The sequence below is a fragment of the Glycine max genome, chromosome 15 (genome assembly GCF_000004515.6).
Source record: "Glycine max cultivar Williams 82 chromosome 15, Glycine_max_v4.0, whole genome shotgun sequence".
NCBI classification, from domain to species: domain Eukaryota; kingdom Viridiplantae; phylum Streptophyta; class Magnoliopsida; order Fabales; family Fabaceae; genus Glycine; species Glycine max.
In genome coordinates, this window is record NC_038251.2 from 4,502,806 (window position 1) to 4,527,015 (window position 24,210).

At 34.9% G+C, this 24,210-nt stretch overlaps 3 protein-coding genes across 4 annotated transcripts; 2 read left to right on the forward strand and 1 right to left on the reverse strand.

Annotated features, from left to right (window-relative positions):
• Positions 1-298: 298 nt before the first annotated feature.
• LOC100782496 (KH domain-containing protein HEN4) lies at positions 299-6,642 on the forward strand. Its single transcript, XM_041009900.1, has 7 exons — positions 299-1,070; positions 2,535-3,059; positions 3,177-3,452; positions 4,165-4,572; positions 4,664-4,746; positions 5,758-5,869; positions 6,353-6,642. The coding sequence occupies exons 1-7, from the start codon at positions 480-482 to the stop codon at positions 6,485-6,487; spliced, it is 2,130 nt and encodes a 709-aa protein (XP_040865834.1). The 5' UTR covers positions 299-479; the 3' UTR covers positions 6,488-6,642.
• A 4,535-nt stretch (positions 6,643-11,177) lies between these two features.
• LOC100783039 (probable glycosyltransferase At3g07620) lies at positions 11,178-11,992 on the reverse strand. Its single transcript, XM_041009926.1, has 2 exons — positions 11,742-11,992; positions 11,178-11,658 (listed from the first exon to the last, which is right to left on the reverse strand). The coding sequence occupies exons 1-2, from the start codon at positions 11,898-11,900 to the stop codon at positions 11,326-11,328; spliced, it is 492 nt and encodes a 163-aa protein (XP_040865860.1). The 5' UTR covers positions 11,901-11,992; the 3' UTR covers positions 11,178-11,325.
• Positions 11,993-14,775: 2,783 nt separating this feature from the next.
• LOC100795026 (dynamin-related protein 3A) lies at positions 14,776-22,927 on the forward strand. Of its 2 annotated transcripts, XM_003545682.5 has the most exons (20): positions 14,782-15,383; positions 15,867-16,149; positions 16,232-16,260; positions 16,362-16,463; positions 16,594-16,662; positions 16,745-16,804; positions 17,448-17,561; positions 17,732-17,780; positions 17,931-18,037; positions 18,274-18,366; positions 18,535-18,627; positions 18,710-18,847; positions 19,459-19,572; positions 19,688-19,783; positions 19,887-19,929; positions 20,101-20,249; positions 20,331-20,477; positions 21,413-21,465; positions 21,562-21,661; positions 22,357-22,927. In XM_003545682.5, the coding sequence occupies exons 1-20, from the start codon at positions 15,024-15,026 to the stop codon at positions 22,627-22,629; spliced, it is 2,472 nt and encodes an 823-aa protein (XP_003545730.1). In that variant the 5' UTR covers positions 14,782-15,023; the 3' UTR covers positions 22,630-22,927. The 2 variants fall into 2 exon arrangements, with proteins under 2 accessions (XP_040865825.1, XP_003545730.1); XM_041009891.1 differs by lacking the exons at positions 21,562-21,661; positions 22,357-22,927 and having other exon boundaries at positions 14,776-15,383; positions 20,331-20,514; positions 21,413-21,449.
• Positions 22,928-24,210: the final 1,283 nt, after the last annotated feature.

The window sequence follows — 24,210 nt, forward strand, 5'->3', positions numbered from 1 at the left end:
AAAAAATAATTTATAATAATTTTTTTATTTATAAAATAAAAGAAAAAAAATTAAATAATTTATATATCATATTCAATCAATTGAGATAGATACTTTAATAAATAATTCATGATATAAATACTCCTATTGTAGTAAATAAATAAGTAAATTCTTAATAAAACATGAAAAATATAATGAAGTGTAATTTAATTATTAGAAAAACTTTGATCAGCTTTTGGCAGTGACGCCATGCCATCAAGTCGTCAACGTGGTCCCATACGGATCCTCAGTATAAAACTGAAAAAAAAAAAAGTGGGACAATCTATTTGCGCGGGTTGGTTAACCCTAGGTGCAGTACGCGCACGATGCCCTTCTCCTCGGCGCATTTTAGCATAAGAATTCAGAACACTGTTTTTTGACTTTCTTCAACCCTTGTTGCCTGTTGGATAGCTTTACACAATTTCGAATTCCCACAGAGATAGAGAGAGAGAGAAGATATTATGGGAAGCAACTTTCTCTCTCCACCAGCTAAGCGCTCCGCACCCGACCCGTATCCGTTTCATCCAAACGGACCTTCAAAGCGCTCCAGGCAATCCAAGCCTCCGCCTCCGCTGTCCGTGCCGCCCGGCCACGTGGCCTTCCGCCTCCTCTGCAACGCCTCCCGAATCGGCGGCGTAATCGGCAAGTCCGGCTCCGTCATCAAAACTCTCCAGCAATCCACGGGCGCCAAGATCCGAATCGAGGATGCGCCACAGGAGTTGCCGGACCGCATCATCCTGGTAATTGCTGACGCCGCACTCAGCGGCAAGATTCTGCTGAGAAACGAAGAGGTCATTGAGGTGTCGAAGGCGCAGGAAGCGCTGCTGAAGGTGTTCGATAGGATCCTCGAAGTGGCGGCGGAGACCGAAGGCGTCGACGTTGGGGACAGGGTGATGTCTTGCCGGCTCGTGGCGGACGCGGCGCAGGCCGGCTCTGTCATCGGCAAGGGAGGGAAGGTGGTGGAGAGGATCAAGAAGGAAACCGGGTGTAAAATTAGGGTATTAACTGATGATTTGCCACTTTGTGCCTCCGCTTCCGATGAAATCATTGAGGTATTTTTGCTTCCTGCTCTTCTTCGCTTTAGCATTTGTCATTCAACATTTAGGTTAGCACCACAGAGTCGTTCTGTTACTACTGATGGTGTTTGTTTTGCTTTGTTGTCTTCTGTTCATTCAAGTTTTTTAGGGTTAAGAATGTCAGGTGGAGCTGATAGATATGGTTTGTTAGTTTATGGTTGTGGGATTAGTTTTTTTTTTCTTCTGATTTTGTAGAATATTGCTTCGTGATGTCAGATGTCAGAAAACATACTTGGATATTTTAGAAGTTGAAAAGGTTAATACCTCTGGATTAGAGGGGACAATTTGATAGATTGTTGGTTGTTTATTACCTAGGGACAACGATTGAGTCATTTATTATCTATGAATTATGAAGCACGGATTCTGACACGAATATTGAACATGACATGGACCCTTGCACTTCGACACAACTAATGTCTAAAATCTAAGACAAGGGGACACCGCATACCACACAAACATAGAAACTCTAATGAAATGAGATATGAGTAACATATAACAAAATATCTAAATTAATGATATATTCACATTTTTAAACAAACCTTCTATGCTTTTTCAAATGTATGAGTTGTGTAAAGGTGACAACTTAAGTGTTCAAGCCAACAAAAAATAATTTTTAAATTAGACACCAAATAAGAAGTGTCGGACAAGTGTAAGTGTGTCGGTGTCGGAAACATGTCCGATACAGCAAACAAGAGAGGCATCCGTGCTTCATAGTCTATGAAGCATGGACACTCTGACTTGAATAAATGATAATGTCTGAAAACACCGGTTCATGCATGACACACATTCCTGAACCCACGTGCCGACATCACACATGCATGCCCAAACCCGCCCGCCCGCACACTCACATTTATATAGAAAAAACACTCAAATGAAGTGATATGAATATTATAAGTTTATAACAAAAAATCTAAATTGATAATAATATTTATATATTCTTGTATAATCACCTATTTCTTATGATAATGAGCCTCATAAAAGGATGTTAAGAGACATTATTTTACAATGGAAGAAGTTGATTTCTTCTCAAAGAAATCCCAAAATAAGATGAAAGGTGTCCCTTCTGCTTTCTCATTCTCTGAATGTATTTGGATTTGATTCATGGATTGGATGGGTTTTTAATAGTAAGCTTGTAGTTGACTTTTCCTTTTAATACCTTCGAGTTCCAATTCTTTATTGTATAATTAGAACCTGAAGGTGAGAGCTTGGTTGCTAGCAGTGTATTGTCGAGAGGGTAATAGGAGTTTTGTGTCTCACAGGCATCTTTTGCCTTTGATGCACATCAGATAGGAATTATATTTCATGGGTTAGGTAATATGTTCTTAACTAACCATTAAAGGACACGTGAATATGTAAATGTGCTTCAAATTATTTATGCTGTGCAAAATTTCTCTCTTTATATGCTGAGGAAACATCTTTTGGATTTGTGGACTGTGGTAGATAGAAGGCAGAGTGTCATCCGTAAAGAAGGCACTTGTTGCGGTCTCCCAACGTCTTCAAGATTGTCATCCTGTTGATAGAACAAAGATGATGGGGAGCAAACCTTATGAAATAGTTCAGTATGAAGCTTTAGATGCACTTCCTCGTGCAACTTCAACTGCAGCTCCACGTGTGACTTTAACTGCAGCTCCGCGTGGGACTTTAACTGCTGTACAACATGAGACTGTAGATCATCTTTTGCTGAGGAGCTCTGCACTGTCTACTTTATCCAGTTCCTCTAACAGCTATGCCACCAGAATTCATTCACTGCCAACAGAAGTTAATAGAGTCTCATCCTTGGAACCAAAAGCACTTAAGCAGGAAGTCACCTTCAGAATACTTTGTTCAAATGATAGAGTTGGAGGAGTTATTGGAAAGGGAGGCAATATTGTTAGAGCTCTTCAGAGTGAGACAGGGGCTACAATAAGTATTGGTCCTGCAGTAGCTGAGTGCGAGGATCGATTAATTACTATTGCTGCTTCAGAGGTCTGTTAAATATGATCTTTCCGTTTTTACTTGTTTATCTTGCAGTTGTTTGTATATCATTATTATTATTACTGTTTTATCAACTTATTCTTTGGTCGTGGCTTCATTTTTCTACAGAATCCTGAGTCAAGATATTCCCCTGCACAAAAGGCTGCTGTGCTTGTTTTCTCCAGGTCCATTGAGGTTGGTTTTGAGAAGGGGCTAGACTCTGGATTAAATAAGGGGTCAATTGTTACTGTACGTCTTGTAGTCCCATCAAGCCAAGTTGGTTGTTTGATAGGAAAAGGTGGAGTAATAGTTTCAGAAATGCGAAAGGCAACTGGGGCTAACATAAGAATAATTGGGACTGATCAGGTGCCAAAATGTGCATCAGATAATGATCAAGTCGTACAGGTTTGGAGATTATACTTGTTTTATTTTATTTTGCAATTAAAACATGCTGAAGAATGCTTTTGATTTTCTCAGTGAATGTGATTCTGTGTATCTGGCAACTTTATAAATTGTTCCCCCTTAAATTAAAATAAAATTTCTCATCCTTCATCATGCTAATTTAATAACGATATTCCCAGGCTTTTCTGCCTTCATCAATCTTAATTATGTAACATTTAAATATTTTAAATTATATGCATCTAATTGCCACATAAATTCTGCAATTATTTATTCCTTAAGGGGACATTTGCGATACAGAATCTTTTTTCATCCCCAAAAATCATGCTTTTTGGGAATGTCATAAATATGTTTGGCATGTCTAAGATATTCCCAGGAATGAGAGACATAATTATTATAAAAAAAAAACTTTCCCCTTTTTATGGAAAAGTTTTAGTGGGAAACCTAATTTAAAAATGATACTGAGAATGCTAGAATCTTGAGAATGATTTTTAAAATATTTTTACCAAACATGGGAATTTAACATTCTTAACCTAAGATTTCTAAGAAACTTATATGAATTGACCAGATAGCAATCTTTTTTCCCAGAGCATTTCTATTTTTGCCTAAAACTCCTAATATATGTTCACTATATTTATTGTAAGTCATCATGGAAATCCTTGGGGTGATCTTTAGGTGTTTATTAGTTATACTATCTAAATCCTATTTTTTCCCTCAGATATCAGGAGAGTTTTCAAGTGTGCAAGATGCATTATATAATGCAATGGGTAGACTGCGAGATAATCTTTTTGTCAGCACACAGAATAGTGCTGGAACAAGGAGCCTTTCTTCTCTACGAGTTGATACCAGTCCCTATGGGAGACAGCAGGATGTTGTTCCTCTTGGAAGTCAACTGCCCCCAGCCACTTCTCATAGTCTGAGTAGACATACTTTTGCTCAAGGCATTGATCATCTTGGTCTTTCTAGAAATTTAGATCATCCTTCTTCACCAGGGTTATGGACTAGAAATTTAGACCGTCCTTCTTCACCAGGGTTATGGACTAGAAATTTAGATCGTCCTTCTTCACCGGGGTTATGGACTAGAAATTTAGATCGTCCTTCTTCACCAGGGTTATGGGCGCCACCAGTATATCTCTCTCTCTGTGCTGGTCAACTTTACCTTGACAAGTGATCATTACTTTTTTATTAACTATTTTGTGATTAAAATTTGATTGCAGACAGTGGCTGGGATAAATTCCAGAGGCATTAATGATTTTAGTTTGGGATTGACATCTCGAAAAGGCGGCTTAGAACTTGTGAGGTTGTTGATTTGCAAAACAAATTAAACTTGTTTTAAATCCAAATTGCAAATCTATATATATTGATCTGAAACAAACACCATGTTTTCATGTTATCTCAAGTTTTAAGATTTCAATAATATTAAGAGCTATTTATGGTGTGATGTAATGGATGTAGATGCCTGTGGCATGCACATCCCTTCACATTTTCCAATCATGTTCTTTAGTAGTTGCTTATTTGTGTCATCTTATAATATTTTTGAGCAAACAATAAGTTCTGCTATCCTATCAAAGCCATGTGTGTGTGTGTATGCGCGCCCACGTGTGTGTTTAAACCTCTTTTGTAATAAACTGAGGGTGCCTGTTTTTTTTAAACTCAAGAATATTTAGTGGTATTGTACCTTGCATTGTAAGTACTCTGTGATGGGAACTGATAATAATTATGAATAGTCATGTATGCTAAGATGTAAGTGTAATTATAACTGTCAGTCTGTCATGTTTGCAGTTCTAGGCAGAAGTTAGGAACAGTAATCTATTATTAGAATATTTAATAGAAAATAACTTATCCTGCATTAGCTGTTCTGTAGTAATTCTGTATTAGTATTAGAAACTACCTTGGTGACAGTTATTAATAGAATATAGCAGAAGCTGTGTATTAGGACATGTTTGATAGTAGGGTGTGTTATTAGGCTGGTATTGTTATTTGTGGACAGAAAAGACTCTCTGCATCAGACCTTTGTCTAGAGGACAGCATGTGTATTGTTTGTGATTTCTGTATTCAGCATTATACTTTATTGGTGTTCTATCAGTCCAGTGAAGAACACTTATACATGACTGGTATATACTATTTGATTTGACATTGCTTTCCTTGGGTCATTGCTCATTTGCTCTTATTTGAAATCCTTGCTTTGGGGTGAAATTGTAGCTAACAAGGACATGGTTTCTAAAAGAATGATGGAAATAATCAGTTTAACATTTAAAATAGAATGCCAAAACTGTCAATTTCTAATTACTGTTCTTTTTTTGGTCTGCAGTGGAAGTAAATCTGCTATCGTGACTAATACGATTGTAGAAATTGTGGTTCCTGATGATACTATTGACTGTGTATACGGGGAAAATGGTAGCAATTTGGCTCGTCTAAGACAGGTACACAAACTTGGATAAGTTTATATATGTATATTTTTTGTTTTCTTGTTCACCAGCTTACCATGTTATTCTTATGAAGTTGCATTTGTGATCACGAATTTGATTTGATTTCAATTATCTGTTTCAAGTTATCTATCTTTTAAGGAAAATTATTCTGTTTCAGCCTGTGTCATTTTTGAAAACCAAGAAAATGTGACTTTTTTTTTTATCGTTATCAACTTTATCTCTTGATATTTTGACTATAAATGGAAGGAGTGAGGACCCTGATGGAGTGACAATTTTTTAAAGATAAAATAGTCCAATGCTCTTACATTTTCAATAATTGAGGTGATTCAGTAACTTTTTAATCCTTTTGCAAATACATTAAATAACATATAATTTAAAATGCAGGGAGTATTTTCTCATGTTTTATATTTTTATTTACGAATATATTGTGAATTATTTTCGTTAGTCATCTATACTTTATTTATTGTCCTTAATTAGATATCGGGTGCCAATGTTGTTGTCCATGAGCCTCGTCCCGGAACAAGTGACAGGATTATTGTCATATCCGGTACACCAGATGAAACCCAAGCAGCGCAGAGCCTCCTCCAAGCATTTATTCTTAGTGGCTCATGACATATCTCCTTTCCAATTGCCCATTATTTAGTTTTGTTCACTGTATTGTTTTTCTGTTTTCCTTTTTCTCTCCACCCGAAATCATGTAACATCTAGCCTTGTATTATTCCCAAACAGTAGGTGTAGTAATTTAAAATCAATAACTTGATTCTTTAGTGCATACCAAAGTAAGTAAGCTTTTCATTATTAAAAAAAAAAAAAAAAACTTTTGTGCGTTGTTTACCTGGTTTCTTTTTAAGATCTTACCTGGGTAGTATGCCTACTATTCAACTACTGATATGGTTAAATGAACTCCCGATCGATGAATATCTCCCATGTTATTGTTCATAATGAGCAAATGTAAATCCCAGGAAATTAGTTATTGTTGAAAACTTGAAATTATATAGTTTTAGATATGGGGGGAGGCGGGGTTAAAAGAAAATGAAATACTGAATTGATATTGGGCTTTTCTGGTTAAAATGAGTTTATTCATAAATTAAAATTAGCTTATGTATAATTAATTTATAAAAAAAAAAGTCTGAATTCTCTTCTGAAGGAACCAGAAACCAAAACAGTTTTTCAGTAATATTCCAAACTCATACACCCGCATCTTTTGCTTTCCCGTGAATACATTTCATTTCAAAATCCCTTTTATTTCTTGCAAGGTTTTGAAGTTTCATGCAGACCTAAACATCTCTTCTGCTAAAAGAGGCTGTTACATTCCTAATTTTATACAGAGAAGTTCTCGTGGTAAAACAAGTTCGAATTCAGGTTACAATTGTTTTGGGGATTCTCCAACGTGGGGTCAGGATTATTGAATCAAAATTTATGTACAGAAACAATTCTTTGCTTTCAATAAGACTGAGTTCATTGGAAAAATCAATACCTAATCAGATGGCGGCGCAGCCAGATTTCATACATAACCATATGAAACGCATCTTGTCTGACTGGAGGTGTATTCCACTTGAAATGCTTTTGGATCTGAACAACAAAAGCAGAAAATTAAAGAGATGCACAGAAAAAATAGAGGTTATAATCTTCTGACAAGACAAATACTCAATGCCCCATTTTCCTTTCTTTGATTTAGAAATTTGGGAGAGAAAGGGGGAGTTCGAGGAGCAGTGTAAGAGTTTGTGGACTGCTCTTTCTAAATTATCTTTTATTTTGAATATTTGAGATTAATGATTTTCTACTTTAAGAGTATAAAGGGTTCCTCCAGTCAAGTTGAACTTCGTGTATTAAGATTCAGCCCGCACTGCTAACTACTAAGATGTAACTTCGTGAATCAACATTTATGTACAGACAGAATCATAGAAGCGATCGTCTATATTATTGTAAGATTTGTTATCCTCTCAATTCACCAACATAAAACTAGTACGAAGGATGTTTTATCTGAAAAGAAAGTAGACGTCAAACTTTAAACTTCTTACACTAGGATAAGTAATATCAGTACTATCCTTACAATTTCCCATCAAATCGTTTCATTTCTAGAAGTTAAAAAACTGAACTTTAGTATTATTGATAGTAACTTCACTATGTTCCGATTCAATGAGATGAAATGTTTCTCAGATATGCTTCTGAGAATATCTTTGAGCAGATAAATGTTGGTTTCCTTCAGTACAACAGAAAATTGACTCCAATCCAGAATATCATTAAAAGGCAAGTCATAATAGTTTGGCATGATAACTGTAGAAAGGCAGACAAGAGCTTCCGTTAGGAAGCAGCATTTAAATTTAAAAACAAACAAGGGAGATGACGAACAGCATATTCTTTTATGTATGGCAATAGTACAGCTTATATGTGAAATGCAACCAAAAAGTCTGAGGTAAGCTACGTAAATAGACAGACAAGAAGCAAATCACTCTTCTGAGACTAGTTCTACATAACTTTTTCCATTATGAATGGCAGAAATGGCTGAAGCGAAAATTCAGAATGTCAAACTTCCACAAACAACCACTTTACATGATATGTGCAGGTAAAACTTAAGAGATACTTAGATGCAATACCGGGCTACCAACATGATCTGATTGATAACTGGTGAGGTGCACTAGAGAAGGGATCTCTTTACTTTGACCATTTTCTTTTCCTTATTTTTTTTCTCTAGATTTTCTTCTCCTATGTAATATATTAGCTTCCCGATCCCTGGTTTATGTAGCAAATGAAATTTGATAAAAGATATATCCACACTTTTGTCACAAAAGTGGGAGTGGGACTAGGTTGATTAGATACTTAGAGCATTATCCTATGTTTCAAATGTGAAAGACTGAAAGTATGTTCTCAAGAGAAAATTCCGTTGGGTAACCAGCAAATATATAGTCTGTTACTCCCTATTGGAGTCTGGAGACCCTTTCCAATAGTTGTAATAGTTTTCTGGATGCAAAAAAATCATATCCATGGGCATTACTTGCAGAAGAGATATAGACAAGTTGACGAAGTCATAAAACAAGGAGGTAACTAACAAGAATTGGAAGAGAACAAAACAGAACATAAGAAGTTGTGGTTTTCAACTACCAGATATGGTTTACCTGGAACACACCCAAAGTGGATTGAGTCTGCGATAAGACTGTTGCCGACAGGCCCATGAGGGCACAAACAAAACTTGGATTTATAAAGCTTTTCCATGTATACCACTGGACCAGTCGCTCGAAGGTCAACTCTTGTTCTGTATGTCAAGTTCAGTATCATTGTCCCACATAGCCATTAGATCATCTTTCAATCTTGAATCAGAACGACCAGCCCAGAAAGCAAATGTGTTCCTGCAATATTTCCATTGACATTAATTGAAATTTCCATTTCTGGTGGGTGAAAAATTCCAGTTTTTGTGCAGAAACTAATTCTCTTGGATTGATTTAGAAGAAAAGGGAAAAAGTGAAGCTACCTATTCTTGATGTCATTTTCTCCTGGAGGGTGAAAAAATGGCAGTTGAACTTGTGGGAGGGTAACATCCTTATGTGGAACATAATCATCGTCGTCATAACTTGATGAACAAGCCACTCGAATTGAATTTTTCGTCAGATGTGGAACTCCTTTAGTAGCCTTGACACCGATATCGTGACAAGTAACAAAAAAGTGATCAGCACCCAAGGTTCTGTTCCAATAAGGGTACTTCAACTTTAGGTGCTCCACATACTTCTCTACTTCATCAATCATACGCTCGATAGTCAACCCCTGCATATTCATATGTGCATTACAATTCACATCGGAAACTATGCTTGGCAGCTACCACCACGATTATATAACATTTGAATGTCATACACACAAACATACACCAAGGAGAAATAGTATTTAGAATCTATTGCTACTTTATGAAGAGTTTACTTTTGAAGCAAAAGAAAAATTAACTGATTTTTTAAGATCTCCACATAAATGAGTGTTAATTAAATTTTTATCGTAAATTACAAAAAAATAAATATATATAGCATAAAAATTATTCAAGATCATAAACATGTGATGGTCTTGAACCACTTAATAATTTTCTTTTAAAGTGATATAAACAAAAATCAATCAGGTCAGGTGGGCTGGCCCACTAACTTACTATTAATTTGGTGGGCGGGATGGAGATCTTGGCCCACCAGCTCACCGTGGTACACCCCACCTAACCCGTCAACCTCTCAGGCCAAAGGTAGGTTGGTCCATCAGTCCATAATATTAATTTTTTTTTATAAATAATAATTAGATTAATATATGAGACTACTAAAATAAAATACAAAATGGTAGGAAAGATCTTTTAGTTTGATTTATGCTTAATTACTTTGTATTGTTTAAGATTTTAAGACTTTGTGTTGTAATTTAGGTACTGGATAGACTTATTATTATTAGTTATTATTGAAGGCTATTAATATTTTGTGTGGTTTAAATACTTTGTGTGATTTAGTATTTAAGATTAGTTTGTTATTTTAAATACTTTGTATGGTCAATTATTTTTTAAGAGATTTTCATTTTTTTATAGGACAGATCAACTTGTTAACTCGTTAATTCACCTTCAGATGGGTGGGATGCTATGTCTAACCTATCAAGTATGAGTGGTTCAGCTTCTCCCACCCTGTTTTTGACAGGCTAATGGCAGGGTGGACCAACCCATTTTGTCCATCTCTTATAAAAACTTATATATGATGGGAGACTATTATTATTTTGTGTGGTTTAAATACTTTGTGTGATTTAAGATTTTAAAATTAATTTATTATTTTAAATATTTTGTATTGTCAATTATTTTTTAAGAATTACTTTTAAAGGATGAGTTAGTCTGTCAGCTCGTTAGCTCCTCAGCCCACCTTCAGCCAGGATAGACCATTATGTCCAATATATCAAGTCCAACTTGTCCCATCTCATTTTTTGACGAGCCAATGATAAGGCAAGCCAAACAGGTCGAGACAACTCATTTTGTCATCCTAATATAAACTTATATATGATGAGAGGTATAAATAATAAGATTTGTTGCATGATTGTACTAGTAAAAAAAAACAATTCCATTACATTATCTTCTTTCTTAAATTATCTTTAAACTTTAAAGTAGAAGAAAAAAATACTTTAAGTAATATTAGAAGTATTATAAATCATGGTAATTCTCAAATATTAAGGAATCATTCAATTAGTTCCTGAATTTAAAGACAAAAATTATTTAAATAGTTTTATCACGGACTATTTATTAGACAGGTTAGTATTTAGGAGACAAAATCAGTGGTTTATTCATTTCAGAACAAACCAAGTGAAATTGATCTTAAGCTATTTATTTATTATCTGCGATACAAGATGAATTAGTTACATCACATAATCGATATGGTTGAGCCATATCGAAGCTTACGCTCGCAAAACAGTTTATGAATTCGCAAATCGGCGTTGGAATAATTGATTAAATTAAATTAAAGCAATGCGTAATCTCGAAGAGGAGGACATACTCTGCCTCGCATTTTGTGGCAAGAAATAGGAAGGAAGAAGAGGTGAGCTCGACGCGGATCATCGGTGAAGAATCGACTCTCTCTGATGTTCTTGAAGAAGTAGCCTTCGCTGGCGTATTTGCCGGTGAGTTTCCTCGGCGTGTGGAAATAGGTTTCAGGATCTCCGTCGGGATACACGAAGATCTTGAACTCCTCCTCCATCTTCTCGTAGTCGAAGCGGAAAGCCTCCTCCGGAGAGTGGAAGACGCCGGAGGAGAACGGCAACGTGCGACGATGCGCATCGGAATCGGAGTAGGACTTGGATGAAACGAAAGTAAAAGTGTGAGATTGAATTTGGAATTGGAAGTAGAGAAAAGAAGAGTGAGGAACAGGAAGCTTACGGGGAGATCGGAGTGTTGTTTCGTGTAGATGATGAAGAGCACGAGGACGTAACCGGCAATGCACACTCTGGTGTCGGAGAGGACTGCGACTGCGTAGCGGCAAGAGCTGCGAGCCCGATTCCGAACCGCCCAAAATGAATTTTCTCGGGAAACTGGCATTTCGGCGGGAAAATTCAAACTAAGTCGTTGTAAGGGTCTTCTTCCTTCCTTTTGGAAACAAGTGAGGTGAAGAACAAAACTACTAATCTTTAGTATTCAAGAGTTTTTATTTTGAAAATTATTCTTATGAAACTAATTTTCTAAAGAGAAAAAAAAAAGGGTGCAAAGAGAATTATCCACTACCAAATGAAGGGAGGTTCAGTACTGAGCGTATGCTTCCATTCTTTTTGCATATATGAAAGTGAAGGAAGGTTAAGTGGGCTCAAATAATTGTACAGCACAAACCACATCATGGCTCAACTAGATGAGCCCAATCACACTTTAAGATGAAATGATTGACCAGGTTTGTTGCGGGACTCCATTTCCCAAGCTCCATATATAATATACCTACTATTATTATTATTATTATTATTTACAAATTTTTAAAATAATAACATTATTAGCTTCATGCTTTTTTTTATATAAAAAGGACAATGGTAGTAACAATCATGAATACGAATCCCTCACAAATATCACATAAAAAACATTAGGAATGAAAACATATAATTTACTATAAACATCTTTGGCACATTAATTATGTCAATACTATCAAAGACGTATCTTTAGATCATTGTAGTTAAAATATTATACTCTCAACTTATATATAAATAAAAAAAATAACTTTACAGATAGCTCACATCATTTAATTTTATTAGTCTCAAGTAAAAAAAATAAAATTATTTTTAAAATATTTTTCATTACAACTTGTTATCATGAATGAAAATAGTCATTAAAAATAAAATTAAAATTAAGTGAAGGATATTTTAGGAATTATAGCATTAAATAGAAAAAAAAATAATTAAATTTGCTTATATTTAAGTCTAACATATGAAATTACTTTTTTGCTTATATATTAGTCTTGGGGGAATATATTTTTTAGTTGATACATTATATTTACTCATTATTATGTGTTAATTGATTAACGAGTGAATCAAATCACACAAGTAGTAAATATATCATAAGATTGAGTGTCGTATCTACGGGGACTTCATTTGTACAAAATAACTTTTTGTAACCAAATTATAAACAATATAAATAAATGATTAATTGCTTTTGAAACTAAAGTGTAAAAATTAAAAGGTGCAATAAAATCAACAATCATTAAATAATAAGTCAAATAAGGGCACAACTACAAAAGCAAGAAAACACAAACACTTTGAAGGCAATATAGAGGGAGGGGCATAAATTGTGAAGTTGTTGGTTGCTTGGCCTTACTAAATCACTCTTGATATAATATTAATGATTTTTCACTACTCAATGCTCTTTTAAGTGTTACCCAAATCCACAAAAATACCATAATCAAGATTCCGCTAGTAGGATGGCCTAAATCACTTAGGTTAACTCTTAATCCCTTAACATGTTAAATCAAGTGACTTAGATCAAAATAAGGATTAAAAAATAGCTAATAAATATTTCTATTCCTAGACATGAGTTCATTAGAAACTACTTTCAGTTCTTATTAATGATAACATTTTTCAATGACTCTCACACTGTATAAACATGTGTATGGGTGATCAAACCATAACAATACAATAATAAAAGGAAGTAAACAATAACATCGAAAATGACATTGAATCGATATTAAATATAATTACATTAGAGTGTTTAGTGTACCAAGCCCCCAACAACAGATGCTTTGACCTCTCATTATTATGAGAGACTTAACAAAATGGAGAAATACAAGAGTGAAAGGAGAGAAAATGATGAAAAACAAGGAAGAAACCTAAAGTGTTGTATGTTTTGACTCCTCACTATGCCCTAAGCTGATTGTTCCTGAACCCAAGGGAATGCCCCTTTTATAATGCCCCAAGGCCCTTTTCTTATTAATTCAAAGGATGCAATACTCGTCGTTGCCCGAGTTTTTTGTAAATTCCAAAAGTCACTTTGCAGTTTGCTTTACTCGTTGGGTGAATTTTAAAGATGTTTTGAACCCTCTTCCTCCATTCATAAGCTGTCATGTGTCCTCTTCATAACGACCCTTCTCATTGGGTGAGCATAACTTGCTCAACGAGTCTTCTTTATTGTGATAGCTTCCTCTTCCTCTCTTGGTATTCCCAAAACCTTGAAAAAAGACACAAAACTAGAGGAAAAAGCTAAAAGTTTTATTTACAAGCCTACAGTTCTATGAGACACTAAATTCTAATTAATTGAGGCTAAACTAAGCAAAAATTAAGAAAAAATATAATTAGTGTTAAACGTAATTCAAATGTAATTATGCTCAACAATTATCACTATGTCGTTTTTAGTTGTCGCATTAAAGTTGAATTGTTCGAGTAATACTTAAGTTCGATCTCTTTCTTATGATAGATGAGAGAGTTAAGATAAAAACATAGTACAGTACTTCAGTTACTACATTAACTATAAATTAGATGAATTAAGATGAAATAATTTAATTATAGATAAAAGAAAATTAAAGGACCCAATTAGTGTAATTATTTAAAAAAAAACTTGATTAAAACACAAGTATTTATTAGAATATATAATTTTTTCAAAATACAAGTATAACAATAGATATTACATTTACAGGTATGTTTTAACAATTTTTTATAAATGATTATATATATTTCTACATAATTCAAATAAATAAAAAAATTAACTTCAAAAAATAATTTTGCCTTTCTTGTATTAACTTTTCTTTGGTTTCAAATTTGAAATTTTTTGTCATCCCAAACACAAGTACAAACTTAGGAGGGCAAAATAGGGTTTATGCTGTGCTATGTAATTTGTGTGACAGTGAGTTACTCCTTCCCCAATTCCCACTCCTTTTTTCATTTTCTTTGTTCCCGTTGGCATATATATTAATCTAGCAATTTTGGAACGGAGAAGGAAGCAAACGAGCGAGCTTAAAGGCCCACACGTCACACGTCACACGTCACACACCCAAGTCGCATCTCCTAACTCGTTAATTTTCATTTCAACTTTTCCAAACGCCAACGCCATACAAATTGAAATTAGAATAGACGGTGAGAAAGCCAGGCACACACAACACAGGAACGGGTGAGTGAGCGAGTCCCCACTCCACACTCCAATCAATCAACCATTTATTTCAAAACAAAACCCTAGCTAGGGTTCGATCCATCGATCATGGCGGACGAGGTCCCTTCTCCTTCAGCAGCATCTACTGCTACTGCTCCTCTTGGTTCGAGTGTGATCTCCCTGGTGAACCGCCTTCAGGACATCTTCGCCCGCGTCGGAAGCCAATCCACCATCGACCTCCCCCAAGTCGCCGTCGTCGGCAGCCAGAGCAGCGGCAAGTCCAGCGTCCTCGAAGCCCTCGTCGGCCGAGACTTCCTCCCACGCGGCAACGACATCTGCACACGCCGCCCCCTCGTTCTCCAGCTCGTCCAGACCAAGCGCAAGCCCGACAACGACGAGTACGGCGAGTTCCTCCACCTCCCTGGCCGGAAATTCCACGATTTCTCCGAGATTCGCAGGGAAATTCAGGTTCATCACTTCACCTCTTTCCGCTTCCCTACTCACTCAACTTCTTACGTTTAGCTTTTACACGTCACTCTATTATGTGCTTGTTTGGTTTGCTTTTACTGTGTATTTTGATTGATTAGCCCGTTCAGCACTGCTTTGAATTTGTTTTTCAAAAAAAAAAAAGAAGCTTTGAATGTGAATTAGTTGAATGAACTTCGAGACATATTGTTTTCTGATTTTGACACTCTAGCTTTGACTGTAAAATCAACGTTATTATCATATTAACAGTTAATACTGTCTTGTTTGAGGGTCCATTATCCATTGGAACTTATTTTCATGTTTTAAGACTAAAAAACGGTTGAATTTGAGATTTCCATTATTTGCAATTGCATGTGTAGAATGTAAATGTAATACTCTTGATGCCGATTTGTATACGGTCTACTTGTTTAATCCCCCCTCCTATCTCTCTGTTGACTAGTATATCTTCACTCACTTTTTCTGCAGGCTGAAACTGATAGGGAAGCAGGTGGGAACAAAGGTGTCTCAGACAAGCAGATTCGACTGAAGATTTTTTCACCAAATGTTCTTGATATCACCTTGGTAGATCTCCCAGGCATTACGAAGGTTCCTGTTGGTGACCAGCCTTCTGATATTGAAGCTCGGATCAGAACAATGATCATGTCATATATCAAAACTCCCACCTGTCTCATTCTAGCTGTCACACCAGCAAATTCAGATTTGGCTAATTCGGATGCTCTTCAGATGGCAGGGATTGCTGATCCTGATGGTGAGTTTTTGTTTTCATGTGTCTGAAACTTAAATCTTTTCACACCTCTCTAATTGGTTTTTAAAGTTTCTCTCTGTTGCAGGTAATAGAACAATCGGTGTAATCACAAAGGTTCGGTATATTCTTCTAACATTTTAACTGACACATTTATGAATTTTGTTAAGCTGTTGCCATGTTCTGACAATGTTAGGCTCTTGTTATTTGGAATGTAGTTGGATATAATGGACAGAGGTACTGATGCTCGGAATCTGTTACTAGGAAAAGTTATTCCTCTTCGACTTGGTTATGTAGGTGTTGTAAATCGCAGTCAGGAGGTAATCATGCTTCACACTGTTCATAAGGGTTTTTTTTTTTTCAAATACAAATAAATATAAACATGTAATTTGCTTGATTGGCATGAAGGTTAATATGTATTTTTATTTATTTATTGTTTCATCATATTAGGATATTCAAATTAACCGGAGTATAAAGGATGCTCTTGTTGCTGAAGAGAATTTTTTCCGCAATCGTCCTGTAAGGAAGTTCTTATGTGTAGTTAATAGTCTAGTTTTTTTGCTTATATGTACTTATTTTTATCTATTTATGTTATTCATAGGTATACAATGGTCTAGCAGATAGTTGTGGTGTTCCTCAACTAGCAAAGAAGTTGAACCAGGTAGAGTCTTCTTGATGCTGAAAACACAAATAGTCTTCTGTAAGAAAGATTACAGTCTGTAATGCCAGCCTTATTTAGGGCTTTCAGTCTCCCTTACTCATGCAGAGTAAAAGTCCACTTCTGTCTTCACACTTTTTCCTTCTTTTCTTTACACTATATATCTAAGTTTATCCTTTCTACAGAGGCAGTCAAAATCATTGAATTATATCCTTTAACTATAGGAGGGAGGTTGCGAAGAAATGTACTTAATTATTTCACTTTCAATGTTTGTGGTGGCTTTGAAATTTTTCTTTAAATAATTTGTATCATCCTTTGTAAAGGGAGGGGAGGAAGGAGATTGAAAGAATGAACCTTCTTTTCTTTTTTGTCCTGTGAAAGAATGAACTTTATTTGTTGCTTGGGTCTGTTAGGGATAAATGAGTTTGAAGAGTGTATGAATATAGCCAAATTATAACTTCGCTCATAGTAAAGGCATATCATGTTAACAATGGAGAGGGAAAATTGTTAAATAGTTTTTGGATAGAACCAAATTCTTCCAAATCCTGTGAAAGATTAAACCATTATGAATTCATACCAAGATCGAGGTTTCTGGACTAATGCATGCCAATATGGCATGCACATTTGCCTGTTCACATTTTTGCAGATTCTAGCACAACATATAAAGGCTGTGCTACCTGGGCTGAGAGCACGCATAAGCACTTCACTGGTTGCTGTTGCGAAGGAGCATGCAAGCTATGGAGAAATCACTGAGTCCAAGGCATGTGTTAATACCGGGATGCGTCTTGGGTGTCCCTATGACTTGCTAAATACTTAAATAGTTAAATATACTTCATAACTATTCTCCTTATTTTGTTAAAAAAGCAGCATTTTTCTACTTTGGCTGGCAATGTGCCCTATATGTTATTTATAGTTGTTCATCTCTGACAGGCTGGTCAGGGTGCACTTCTCCTGAATATTCTTTCAAAATATTGTGAAGGTACCTAACTATCCAACCAACCAGTTTCTTATCTTTTATTCATCATGAACTTGTCTTTTCTTTTCCTTTTGTATTTTTTGACTGGTATTCCACATATTGTTACCTTTTCCGATTAAATGCTATCTTGATTTTCTTTTTTTTGGAAAACAGCATTCTCCTCCATGCTTGAGGGAAAGAATGAGATGTCTACATCCGAGCTATCTGGTGGAGCACGAATCCATTACATTTTTCAATCCATCTTTGTCAAAAGTTTAGAGGTATATGATGCTGTATTTATGTTTGATAATGTTAAAAATATGCCTGCCCTCACACTACACTTGAATTAAAGATGAAAAATGAGCAGGCTATAATGAATCCATTTGTCTTGTCAATTTTATTGCATTTCTTTGATGGATATGTGATTACCCAATGGTTTATATGGTGTTGAGTTTTAAGCAATTGGCAAAATGTGCTAATTCCTTGCCTTATTGTTTAACTTAATGCTATCATGCAGGAGGTGGATCCGTGTGAAGACCTGACTGATGATGACATCCGTACTGCCATACAGAATGCTACTGGGCCCAAATCAGCGTTGTTTGTTCCAGAAGTAGGTCTTTTTACATTTTTTTTAAAAGAAAAAGAAGAGATAGAAATTATATTTAGGAGTTTCTTTAGTTGATTTTTGTAAATGTTTTGCTATATACTTTGTGAATCCAAATTCACATAAAAAAAAATACCCTAGAACATGTTTATCCATTTATTTTCATGTAATCAGGTGCCATTTGAAGTCCTTGTGCGAAGGCAAATATCGCGTCTATTGGATCCAAGTCTTCAGTGTGCCAGGTTTATATACGATGAATTAATAAAGGTAGGAAGATGGCTTTAAAAGTTTGTCTTCTCTGTTGTCTTGCTTTATGAACAATGTGTCTAAAAAAATCCCTTCTCTTCAGATCAGCCATCGCTGTATGGTGACTGAACTGCAGCGATTCCCTTTCTTGCGGAAGCGCATGGATGAAGTTATAGGGAACTTTCTACGAGAAGGCCTTGAACCCTCAGAGAACATGATTGCACACCTCATAGAAATGGAGGTATGCACCAAAAGAGCTCATCAGAATTTGGTTCTTGTGCCTAAACTTGGTTTCTCGAGTCATGCCCAAATTGTGTTTTGAGATATAACCAAATTTCTAGTCTGAAACTGATAAAAGTTTCATTCTTGATATTGCTTTCAATTTTCAACTGTAATCATGTAGTCAACTCCTTCATTTCCTTAATATTATTCCTTTTTCCTCATAGCAAAATGAGACAAGTATTTCCAATGGCGTTGTTATGAAGTGATTCCATTGGTGTGTTTGTTGAGCCTTCATTTCTTAGAATGTATCTCCCTTTTAATTGATGGGGTTGGGTTTCTTAAGTTTCACCAGCACAAAAATGAGTTTACCTATTGCTTGTTTAGTTGGCTGAGCATGGCTTGGGATGCTGTCTTAGAACATTGGTGAATAATCTTCTCTTTCTTCGAATAAAATGGAAAAATCATTTTAATTTAAGATATTCACAAGTTTTTGGTGTCTAGTAGGAACCATTGACATGTCATGAGCCTGTCAGTCAGCTTATTCATGTCAATTGCGATGGTCAGTCTCTATCAGAGTGAATCATCAATTTCCATGTCCATGATTTCTTTTTGAACTACTCAATTCTGCAGATGGACTACATAAACACTTCCCACCCAAATTTTATTGGTGGAAGCAAGGCATTAGAAATAGCTGCACAGCAGACCAAGTCGTCTAGGGTTGCTATACCAGTTTCTAGGCAAAAGGTATACTTGTTATAAGATCTAATTCCAAATATGCCCCATATTTTTCATTTGAGATATGTATTCTAATTTATGTTGGCCTTTTTTTTCTTTCAAAATTTTCGTATTAATCCTATAGGATGCTCTGGAATCTGATAAGGGATCTGCCTCTGAAAGAAGTGTGAAGTCTAGGGCTATTCTTGCAAGACAAGCTAATGGAGTAGTTCCTGATCCGGTTTGTAATTGTGTATTGTTTAATTGACATCAAATTTTCCTTAATATCTTTGTAATTGTGTATTGTTTTATTACTCAATTCTTATGATATAAATGAAAAACAGGGTGTCCGTGCTGCATCAGATGTTGAAAAAATTGTACCATCTGGTAATTTGTATATTCTATTTAATGTTTTGGTTCATTGCATTTGTCTTATTATGTATTTGTTTTTAAGTTTTTGTTTTGGTGTCCAATCTTAGTCTAGTGACTTTGATGTATCAATGGGCCTTATTATAATTTCAAGATATTTACTTTTTTCAATGCTTGATATTTTTTCAGGAAACACTGGTGGATCAAGTTGGGGCATCTCATCGATTTTTGGTGGAGGTGATAGCCGTATGTCTGTGAAGGAGAATATATCTAGTAAACCGCATGCTGAACCAGTTCACAGCATTGAGCAATCAGTCTCTATGATCCATTTGAGAGAGGTATTTATGTGTCACATTTATCATTGCTTGATCAATATGTTCCATAGGTATAAATTTCATTATGTGCTTTGGTTTTTGTAGCCACCTCCTATCTTGAGGCCATCAGAGAGCAATTCAGAGACAGAAGCTATTGAAATAACAGTGACAAAGTTGCTTTTGAGATCATACTACGGCATTGTCAGAAAAAATGTTGAGGATCTTATCCCCAAAGCAATTATGCATTTCTTGGTACTTTACTACTTCATATCCTTGTAGAATTTTCAAGGTATATAAATCTAAAAGTAGTAATCTTTTGCTGTCTTTTATGTTGCATACAGAAAATTAGGGTGTGTTTGATTGTGTTTTTGTTTTTAAAAAGATAAAACAATTTTCAAAAACAATTTTTTTTAGAGAGAAGTGGGGAAAGATGTGAGTATAACAAAGAACACGAGTAATAAAAAACTAGAAGTAGAAAATCACAATAACTTCAAAGATATTCTGATTTTTTTCTTTTAAAAACTAAAAGATATATTGGCTTTGAAATTACTTTTCAAAAACTACACTTATCAAACAAGTTCTTTTTGTTTGTTTTTAAAACCAGAAAAACAATTTTCAAAACCCGGATTCAAACATGTTCTTATATCCTGCTTTTCTTTGTCCATTTTATAATGAAAACATTGTGTAGAGAGGTGTCTACACAAAGTTGTGTGCACTTAACCAATAAACAACTAACACGAATCACTTTAAATGTTTAACAATGGTACAAGAATGTAAGTATTTTTTTAATATAAAATGATTGTATGTCAATAAAATAATTCCTGTCTGCTCAAGAATCTCTGTTTTTTTAAACCTAAATGACACTGTCTACTAGATCTGATGCATAGTGTCTCCTACAGAAAATGGTGAGTTTGCTCAATAAGTTCAAGTTCAGTAGGTTTTATTTGGTAGGCACCTATTCTTTTGCACAGTTGCAAAACAATATGAGAAATTGTGATATCTCATCCATATGAATATATGAACTATGCAGTTCGCCTTTTTGAAAGAGTGCAGGTGGGGTGTTCTTTTGCTAATGTTCTTAATATTTGATTTGATTATGTACTCTGCTATTTATTTTGGAGTGGTTGAGAATTTGATGCATTCAATAAATACTATACTGGTGACTGTCTTCTATTAAATCATATCAGGTAAACAACACCAAGAGAGAGCTGCACAACGTCTTCATTAAAAAGCTATATAGGTAACATATAGTGGTTATTGTATGCTAATACATTCTGATGTATACTTCTCTAATGTTGAGTGCTGATTGTACTTTGTATGTTAAAATTCAAACCAGAGACAACCTGTTTGAAGAAATGTTGCAAGAACCTGATGAGATAGCTGTGAAAAGAAAGCGCTGTCGAGAACTTCTCCGAGCTTATCAGCAGGCTTTTAAGGTAGTACTTTGTCCGGGCAATGTCTTACCAATTTTCTGTGTTATTTGGCACATTTGGTTATATTTTATCTAAATTGGTTGCTTTATCATGGTGGGGATTCACAAATCTTTGTTGCTCTTCTAGTTAGAGTGGGTTATCGTAAGAAGTGACTAAAACAAATCCTAACCCTTAATAATGGTCAAAATTAAAAGTTATGTGATGAGTTGAAAAGGTTACCTCACTTTTTTTTAATCTTAATAATTCATGTAACATCTAATAGTTCGAGATTTGTTCCTCATTTTCCCAATAAGCCACTACTCTAAAGAAAAATTTGGTTCTTGATTCTAATTGATGACTTCTGACAATATTTGGTTCTCATGTATTGTGCTTACCCATTTATTTTGTTTGAAGCATTGGTTTTCTGTGAATAGCAAGTCAATTGCAAGGGTTGTAGGTGCAAAACATGATGCGACACTTTTCTAAATGCATTTTGTGGTTGCAATATGACTTGATGCTTCTTTTCTACATGCATGCTTTTGACTTGTTGCCAATGCTGAGTCGATTTTATTCTCATTACTATATGGTCCAATATTTGTATTTATTTATTTAGACTTTTCTATCTAAAAATACTTGTAACAAAATATTCCAAAAAAAACTTTATTATATGCACCAAAAAGATATAGACACTGTCTAATAACTGTATTTCCTCTTGGTAGGACTTGGAGGAACTGCCTCTGGAAGCTGAAACAGTTGAAAGAGGATACAGTTTGCCTGAAACATCTGGTTTGCCTAAAATTCATGGATTACCAACATCATCCATGTACTCTACAAGCAGTTCTGGAGATTATTATGCAGCTTCTCCGAAGCACTCTAGGTCGAAAAGGTCTTCTCATTCTGGGGAGCTGCAATCACCATTGCATGCCAATGCAGATTCCAATGGAAGCGGAAGGCCATTCATGTCAGGTTTTTATCCCATGGTAGATGCATGAGCTATGGGCGAATGAGCTCATTGGTGGAAGTAGTTTAACTCAAGGCATTTTATTCATTTGATTACACTGCAACTTCCGGGATTTAGAATTCTGCCTCTCGGAGCTGGACTGCATGAAATTACTCTATCTAGCTAAAATGGTGTTGAATGTTGGCCACTGCTTTCTTTCCTTGCGTTCACCTTTTCTTCTCATATAGCATTGGCATTTTTTACAAGGCTCCAGAGAAAGAATAATGGGAGCTGGTGATTGTTCACATTTTTGAGAATCGGTTTTCTATATAATCGTGTATATGACCTTATCTTTTTTGGTTAGTCAGATATTTTTGTCATCAATCGACAATTATGTAGTTCGAGAGTTTTTTTTTCTTTTTTATTGGGGTGAATTGCTTTTTGGAAGTAATAGCTGGTCAGGTCATATTAGCTATGTGAATTTGCAAGCAATTTCTGTACAAACAAAAATTGGTGATGACTAATTAGTTGTATCTGCATGGTATTTTTATCTGTATAATATACATGACAAATGTTTATCAATATAAATTAAAATGACTTATATTTATATTATAATAAATATTTCATAAATAGTAGTTATAAATTATTTTACTATATTATTATTTTTATATTATAATTTTAAAAATTAAATAAGAAAACGTTTTGTTTTTTATTTTTTAAAATGAAAAGTGTCTATTAATTAGAGTCAATATTTTTTAATTAGTAAATTTTTTCCATTTAAAAAAATTAAAAATATTATTCATTTTTCAAATAATATAATAAAAAAATTATAAATATTATTTATAAAATATTCATTATAATAAAAATTTCATCGATAGCAATTATAAATAGTCCACAATATGACTTTCATGTTTTGGAATAACTATTCCAAGAGTGTATGGGTAATCCAAAGGAATATGAAAATTATATTTTGGAATAACTATTTTGGAAAAAGATTATCTTCTTCATTCCAAAATAGGAGTGCTTGGTTAGAGGGATATATTTGTCTCATGAGTCTTAGGAGGTGTTGGAAGAGAAAAGGGAGGTGCAAGAAGTAAAAGCCCTTGACTTGTTGCAAATGATGTGTAATATCCTTGGGTTGGACTCAAGTGATAAAATGGCCTGAAGATGTGTCATTAAGTCTTGTTAAGAATATTGCTAAGCAAATTGAATGGCAATGAAAACCAAGTAAAACAAAAAGAGAAAGTAGAAAAAAAATAATCATTGCTAACGTTGGATTCCAAGTGATAGTAACCTAGCTGGCTAATGTAGCACACTTGCAAGTTGATGTATATATGCGTACAATAAAAACTTCATTGACTATAGGGACCCCGCGAGTGTGGTTAGAGGTTACCATCCCTAGGCTGCTGTATTTTCCTTTGAACCTCATCATCAAGTCTAAACCCAGTCGTCATGATTCATGGTCACATATATGTGAGATAATTCCAATTGCCACGAGTTATATATAATAGTCACTACGTACCTACCACTCCTGGTATTACATTTTGTATATTAGAATTTTTAAGCGGTTTCAGATTCAAACTCATCTTTTTTTCGTATGTTCCTTTATTTAAATAATTTAAGCAAAAAATTT

Coding starts and splice junctions, on each gene's coding strand:
- LOC100795026 (XM_003545682.5), top strand. CDS start 15,024: ATGGCGGACGAGGTCCCTTCTCCTTCAGCAGCATCTACTGCTACTGCT. Junction 15,384..15,866: donor AGATTCGCAGGGAAATTCAG/GTTCATCACTTC, acceptor CTTTTTCTGCAG/GCTGAAACTGATAGGGAAGC. Junction 19,930..20,100: donor TGAAAAAATTGTACCATCTG/GTAATTTGTATA, acceptor ATATTTTTTCAG/GAAACACTGGTGGATCAAGT.
- LOC100783039 (XM_041009926.1), bottom strand. CDS start 11,900: ATGCCAGTTTCCCGAGAAAATTCATTTTGGGCGGTTCGGAATCGGGCT. Junction 11,659..11,741: donor AACAACACTCCGATCTCCCC/GTAAGCTTCCTG, acceptor GTTTCATCCAAG/TCCTACTCCGATTCCGATGC.
- LOC100782496 (XM_041009900.1), top strand. CDS start 480: ATGGGAAGCAACTTTCTCTCTCCACCAGCTAAGCGCTCCGCACCCGAC. Junction 4,747..5,757: donor GGCGGCTTAGAACTTGTGAG/GTTGTTGATTTG, acceptor TTTGGTCTGCAG/TGGAAGTAAATCTGCTATCG. Junction 5,870..6,352: donor ATTTGGCTCGTCTAAGACAG/GTACACAAACTT, acceptor GTCCTTAATTAG/ATATCGGGTGCCAATGTTGT.